Source organism: Hypanus sabinus, chromosome 27 (assembly GCF_030144855.1).
Source record: "Hypanus sabinus isolate sHypSab1 chromosome 27, sHypSab1.hap1, whole genome shotgun sequence".
Taxonomy (NCBI): domain Eukaryota; kingdom Metazoa; phylum Chordata; class Chondrichthyes; order Myliobatiformes; family Dasyatidae; genus Hypanus; species Hypanus sabinus.
In genome coordinates, this window is record NC_082732.1 from 22940164 (window position 1) to 22947806 (window position 7643).

General features: G+C 44.1%; 1 protein-coding gene across 1 annotated transcript in view; it reads right to left on the minus strand.

Moving 5' to 3' along the window:
* fam131c (family with sequence similarity 131 member C) overlaps positions 1 to 7401 on the minus strand; it is a 41839-nt gene extending 34438 nt beyond the window's left edge. The window contains exons 1-2 of the mRNA XM_059951942.1: positions 7197 to 7401; positions 4 to 128 (exon numbers count right to left, since the gene is read on the minus strand). Of these exons, the coding sequence (XP_059807925.1) occupies positions 4 to 128; positions 7197 to 7218 (147 nt within the window). The 5' untranslated portion in view covers positions 7219 to 7401. The remainder of the gene's footprint in view (positions 1 to 3; positions 129 to 7196) is intronic.
* Between the last annotated feature and the right edge of the window lie 242 nt (positions 7402 to 7643).

Here is a 7643-nt window from a genome sequence, read left to right on the forward strand (position 1 = left end):
TACCTTGCAGACATCTTGGTCTTCAGCAGTCGGAGGGTGTTTTTTCTTCTCCTGAGCCACAGCTTTATTTGCATTCTGAGGGGCATCACCAGCACTTGAGGGATTATCATAAACAGCTGTGAGAATTTCTAAAGAGATGAAATGATTAATCACACTGAGGGAAGTGGAAGCTGTGCTAAATAAGGAATTGTACCTCTAAAGCAGGGATTCTCATCCTTTTTATGCCATGGATCAGCACCTTTAAGCAAGGGGGCTGCGGATCCCAGGTTGGGAACCCCTGATCTAAAGTTGGTTTGATAAACAGCAACTCTCCAGTCTCCATTTGTTTCCCGTACCAATCCCAATCCTCTCAGTTTCTGTCTAAACTCCATTGTACGTCACTATGTCTCCAGCTCCCATTCATTCATTCCCAGAGACTCAAATACCCACAGAAATCCAGAGTAACACACCCAAAACTTTGTGTGTTTTACTCTGGATTTAATGCATTTGCACAATCTCTTGTGCCTATGATTTGTCTCCATGGAAATCCAAATTATTTTCTTCCTTCCATCCATTCAGAATCTGCAGACTTTTAGACAGAGTGTAGGCCACCCCTGATTTGCCATAATCTCTTTTCCACTCTTTCAGCACCACCAGCCATTATACATTAATGAAGATAAGTGGGCCAACGTTTACATTAGATAGGTGGGAAATAATAGAAGAAAGAGAAAAACGTTTGCTTGTTTGGTAAAAGTGGCAAATAATTGTTGCTGCCTGTCTCCTCACTGTCCCATTTCGTGACAACCAGTCGAGACACTGCCAATTCCCCGGTTGGAGGGGGTTCCACATGCCTTTAAAGTTGAGGAATCATTCACAGACATACAGCACCAAAAACAGAGCCCTTGACCCACAAAATCCACACTGTCCATTAAATACTCATTTTGCACTAATCCCATTTGATGAAAGGGGCTTGTTTGACTGTTGTCCTGCTTTTTGCATCATTCTGCTGTACGCTGTGGGTGCCGGAATATGTGGCAACACTTGCCCCCAGCACGTCCTTCGGTTGTTAACACTAATGATGCATTTCACAGTGATAATAAATAAATCGGAACCTGAATTTGAACTCTCCCTAGGTTTTAGCGATCACTTACACTTGAGGGACAATCTGCCGTAGCCGGTCAACCTGTTCGTCTTTAGGGTGCGGGAGGAAACTGGAGCATCCGTAGGAAAGAGGTCATGGAAAACACACAAGCTTAGCAAACCCAATCCTGGAGGTCAGGACTGAGCCTGGGTTTCTGAAGCTGTGAAGCGTCAACTCTAGCAATCGTGCCGCTGCGCTGCGCCCACATCTGCCATCCTTATCCAGTCTAGTCTATGAGTGACTCTAATCCACCTAACGTTGTTGACTCATGTCTGTTTGGGGGGAATATGATTGGACATCACCTGCAAAATTCAAGCCCAGTCGAGTCTATTGTCGCATGCACAAGTACACTAAGGGACAGACACTAGGAAAAACCTGTTTAGCGCAACATCGCTGGTACGTGGGTTCAGACAACACACTGAACATAAATTCAATGAAACAAAAATATTTAACTGGTAAATGGCAGTGAAGGAGTGGCAAGACCAATTAAGGGCAAAAAGCAGGAACAGAGGCACTGAGAGGTATATAGTTGGATAAATCTTTGAGGATGTCAGGAAGTTAATAAAGTGATTGAAATATCATTCCCTTTAGAGGGAGGGACAACAAATCAAGGGTGGTGGATTGAAGTTCTGCTTCATTCAAGTAACTGGAGCATTGTGTCCAACTCAACACATCAGACTTCAAGAAGGATATGAAGGTTTCTGAGAGGCTTGTTAGGATAAGTCTGGGTTGAGAGGTGTCAGTAATATGGACAGACTAAAGGAGCTAGAGTTGTTCTCTTTAGATCAGAGGAGAGTTGATGACCCTTGTAAATGGCCTCCTTTGGAGATGTATTAATATAATAGGTCTAGGATTCTGCCAAATAGGAAAAAAAAGCAGCTGGCTTAGGTAATTTAAAGACTGATTTTGAGAAGTAAAGGGTCGGTCTTTACGTAATGCAGAGCAAATCCTCTCTGTGAATTTGCAGCTTTCTCTATAGATCTGTGAGTCCATTCCAATGTCTTTAGTTGCTGCTTTTGCTACAGAAATCATTGTTTTGAAGAAAAAAGTCACAACCCTGAGACTTTAACCTTCTCCAGTCCTTGACCAAAAGGAAAGGAAACCATCATTCGGGACTGTCACTGCCTGAACAAGAAAGGTTAAGTGACTGCTTGTGTTGTAGAAGGAGTTAAGGGAAGAGCTGGGTGCATTTTATCATGGTAAAAAAATATGACTGTGTATCGGATGCTTCAATTAATTTTAATGAATTTGTTCTTTGTGTAATGGAGTGCAAGAATTTTATTATTAGTTATGTTCCACCCGTGGAAAGGAAGATGATTTAGTGTACTGTCATTGTCAACCTGGAACCTTTAATCCCGTCCACTCTGTGATGGTCATTCAGTAGCTGAAGACCTATTTAGACCCGGTTCTGTTCTTTTCCTAGGGAGAGTATACAGAACCCTGTCTGGTTAATCCTCCTCCATAACCAGGCTAGATATGTATGCACTGATCAAGAAATGAAAGGATGTACTGTTAAGATGGGCTAATAGTGATGTCCTGCTCCTCCACGCTATTCAGAAAGCCTACACTGATTCACGATTCCTGAAAAACAAACTTCCTGCTGGGGACAAAGAATCTGTGGCGGTCCACTCCCAAGTCCAGATTATACTCCAAGCAAGACATTCGATGTATCATCATCAGTAGGGTGGAACAAAAACGGACTTTTGGGCTCTCTACAATTGTCCAAATGTTTACCCAATAGCTCATCCAGGCCTGGCTGTCAAGAAGGGCAAGATAACTCCCTCCTCCCGATCAAGCAACTGGTTTCTGGAAGATGTTCGTAGTGCCGTGCATGAATCGAAATTCATTCATTGCTCATTCATTCCCCTCCCTCGCCCACTTTCTGTTGACCTAAGGAGAGGTTGACACATAAATGGAGTTGTGTAGCTAACTGGAGAATGCCAGGATAAAAGCTCACACCTGCTATTTCGCTCATTTACAGAAGCAGAATGTTACGTTCTGGCTTCATCAGCCTCTTCCCTTCTAATTGTTTTGACATGATTAATTCTTCATTTTGTTTATCTCCCTTACCTAATCAGCAAGTGTATTCCTTGCTCGTTAATTTGTTTAAAATCATCAACTGATTCAGATTTCTTGTTAGGCCGATGTGGCCAACCCAGCACAGCCGGAAACCCTGCTCGTTCTTCGGGCCCAAGGGTTTCCCACAGAAGCTCCAATTCCTTCCCACAACGCCCCCAAAAAAAACATGCTGGTTGTTAACTGGCTTCTGTAAATTGTCCCTCGTGTCACTGGGAGGCAGGAGAGTTGCTGAACATGAGAAAAAGAATTGGTTACAAGCAAATAAGTGGGTCAATGGGAGTAAGAAGATTGCCTTGAGGAGGGACAAGAGACTGCAGATGCCTGGACTTGGACCAACATATAAAAAAGGTGGAGGAACTCAGCAGGTCAGGCAGTATCTATGGAGAGGACCAAAGTGACCCTTCATTTGCCCAAAACATCGACTCTTTATTCCACTCCATAGATGTTGCCTGACCTGTTAAGTTCCTCTAGCATCTTGTGTGTGTTACTCTGGATTTCCAGCAACTGCAAAATATATTGTGTTTATGATGTGTGGAGGGACGTGGACAGTCAACATTTTGGGTTGAGACCCATGGAGGGTGTCACCTGCACTCAAACAGTCCAGATGAAGGCCCTCAACCCAGAATGTCAACTACCCATTCCCCACCACAGATGCTGCCTGACCCACAGAGTTCTTCTGGTTTTTTGAGAGGTTATTCTGAGAGCTGGTGTGCACTTGATGGACAAAATATCTTCTATCTATGGTGCAAAAATATATAAAAATATAAGTATTGCAGTTGAGTATCGGGCACAGCATGTATCAGGTGTTAATGCCCTATTGTCTGATGTGCATTACTGCCAATGTCCAGGCTCATCTCCTTAAGCCTCCTAGACCTACTGTTGTCAATCATCCTTCCTTCACTCATTCTCCCAACCCCTTTCCCACTCCTCCTTCCTCTCTTTCACCCACAGTCCCCGTCCCTCTCCTCAATCATTGCCCCCTCCCCTCTCCCTCCCTCCGTCATTCCACTCAGCTGGCTCACTTCCCCCCGTTTGCACGTGTTGATCACTTTCCAGAGCTGTAACTTGGCTCTTTTATTTTCGTCCTGCTGCTCACTCAGTTACAGTAAGTGAGCATCACCATCACATCCAGTGGGTCAAAGTCCTTTCTACTTTGGAGCAAGTAACTTACCATCGTCTTTCAGAGGGCACCTAAGTTCCAAGCATATTAGGTGTGGAGTCACGTACAGACTAGACAAGGGTACCAGATTTCCTTTACTCAAGAACACAAATGAAATATGCTCAGTGGCCACTTTATTAGGTACACCTGTACACCTACTCGTTATTGCAAATATCTAATCAGCCAGTCATGTGGCAACTCAATGCACTGAAGCATGGTCAAGAGGTTCAGTTGTTGTTCAGGCCAAATATCAGAATGGGGAAGAGATGTGATCTAGGTGGCTTTGGCCGTGGACTGTTTGAGTATCTCAGAAACTGCTGATCTCCAGGGACTTTCAATGCACAACCATCCCTAGTTTGCGGAGAATGGTGTGGAAAACAAAAATGCATCCAGTGAGCGACAGTTTTGTGGGTGAAAACACCCTGTTAGTGAGAGAGGTGAGAGGGGAATAGCCGGACTGGTTCAAGCTGACAGGAAGGCAACGGTATCTCAAACAACGTGTTACAGCAGTGGTGGGCAGAAGAGCATCTCTGAACACGTTAAACCTCGAAGTGGGATGGGCCATGGCAGCAGAAGAACACGAACATACGCTCAGAGGCCACTTTATTACTTACAGGAGATACCTAATACAGTGGTCACTGAGTGTAGATGGGCTTTTATGGCAAATCTGTAATTGCATATTCAACGTTTTAATCTTTGAATTACTAGACCAGTAACCTAATGACACCACCCTAACCCTAATTGTCATGTGGGTGGACAGTAACACAGTGAAGAAAACCTCAGGTCATACTATGGCGTGTAGAAATCTCAGTTTACTTTCGAGAAGTCATGGAGTAATTCAGCACAGAAGCAGGCCATGGCCAGCAATGTACCCTTTTAAGTTTGTCACATATGACCGCATTTGGTCCATATCCCTCTAAACCCTTCCAGTCCTTATGCCTGTTCAAGAGTCTTTTAAATTAGGCTAATGAACCTACCTCAACCACATCCTCTGGTAGCTCATTCCATTTCCTGATGACACTCCGCTTGAAAATATTGCCCCTGAGGTATATATTAACTTTCTCCCCTCTCATCTTAAACTTTTATGCCCTCTAGTTTCCGATTTCCCAATGCTGGAGAAAAGATTGTGTGCATTCACTCTACCGAGGCTGGGAAATAAATACTGGAATCAATAAATAAAGGCGTCTCAGGAAGAGGAACAGCTATTTAATTCATTGAACTTTATCATGGCTAATCTATGAGCTAATTCCTTTTTTTCCCACATCCCTTAATGCCTTGGTTACCAAAATCTAGCAAACCCAGCATTAAAATTAATAATTGACCCCTTATCAGTTATAGTTACAGTTATAAACAGACCTCTTATCAGATGGCTCCAAATTTCTACCACGTTCAGCTGGTAGGTTTATCTTAACCTCACAGGAAGGCTCAGCTCTAATTGTTACTCAACCTCTCCCAGTCCTTGGTTCCCTAAACAACTGAAATCATTTTTCTCTCTGCCCTCATTTCTGCTCTTAATAAGAAAGCTCAAGCAAATCATCCCTTTAACTTCTAAATTCCCAGAAGTATAATCCTTGCTATTCGGAGTCCTGGAGTAATTTGGATATATCCCAGTAAAATATGGTGAGGAATGTTGCTGTCTGTGCTAGCCAGGACTTAGTTTAGCTGAAGCAACACCTCTGTTATCTTTATGTCCCACGTACCAAGTCCAGCCTGGCATCGGTCTTTTTGGTTACTTTCTGACCACTTCCACAGTGCCTGGATGGGGATCTACGCATCCTTATCTTTTCTCCGACTAGAAGGCATCGCATTCTGTTGTCTTCAATTCATCATTCATCTGCCACATCTTTGTGCATTTACACAATCCATGGGCAACTCTTGATCAGTTAATTTTCACCTAAAGTGCATACTGTGCCCCCATCAGCAAACGGGTGTATAGCTTTCCTTCCCATTGTCTAACTCATATAACACAACTGTGGCACAACTATGGAACATTGCCGGTCCCCAGTTGCCACCTTCTGCCAATCTTCTAATCTGCTTGTTATGTTTACTCTCTTTCTCCTCCTGCTCCGGCGGCTTCTGAATCAGCTTAGAAATGTGAACTTCAGCCTTAAGTGCATAATAAACTCTATAATGAAGGACTTTAACAGATACCTTGTGCAAGTCCGTGCCAAAGCTGAACAGGTATTCCTATGTCTACCTCTTCGGCCGGCCATTCAAAACGGTCATGATCGGTCATCTACAGATCCAAGGTTGTTACATAAACACAACTGGTCCTTCGAATTCCTTCAGGGTCACAGGCCCGCTCAGTTCTACACAAATGTAGCTGACCTTTATCAGCCCTCTAGCGCAGTCTGGGCACGCACTCAGCCGTGGGCACCCAACGCTTGGCTCACAAGGTGAGGGTGATCACAGTCTAGAGTCTGACTTGCCGTTTGATTCAGTTTTCAGGAGTGACTATCACACCCGCTGCAATGCGCCCAGCTCCAACCACAAAGAGAAGCAATTAAATTTCCACAGAACTATCAAGGCAAGCACAGAAATTGCAGGCTCTACAATTCTAGAATGTTCCACCAAACCTGTACTGAATATAATATTGGGCACCATTGATTTTGTGCTCAGTGTAGCACTCTCCCGCCTGATACTAGCAGCAAGGTCCTGTTCCATTGGTGCGTGTAACCATAGCAACAACAAACCAGGCTGATTTAATTCGCTATACAGTCTCCTTGCAATTCCAGATTGCTATTTAACACCACGGCTAAAGGAGATGGAGTTAGCCAGACGCAAAGGGCTCGGTCTGATTCGGGGAAGAAGCGGTTATTTTTCAGAAGGTAGACTCACCTCTGGAGATGCAGCAACCCATCACGAGCAGCGTTGGGAGAAGCAAAGACTATTTTCTGCTATCTTTGTGAGGCTGCACCATATCTTTTTTTGTGATTACAGTCTCTCTGAGAGTATCTGAACACACTGCTTGCAGAGGCAACTGGTACTGACGTCAGCGATTTCAATCTCAGAGCCCCCAGTCTGCACTTCTGAGCTGTTCTGAGACCAGGAAAACACACAGACACAAACACACAGGGACAGAGCCACCGAGCTGGCAATCACACTGTACCTAGCTGTTAACCCATTCATCACCAGCACTAATTGATCTAATTCCCAGTTTCACCGATCGCCGCGCTGATCTAAAAATCCAGCACGTTGTGAAACAAACAATTTTCAACAGGTGTCTTTGTGTGACAGTCGGGCTGATGCTAACAGGATATAAAATTCAGCCTGACCTTGTGATCA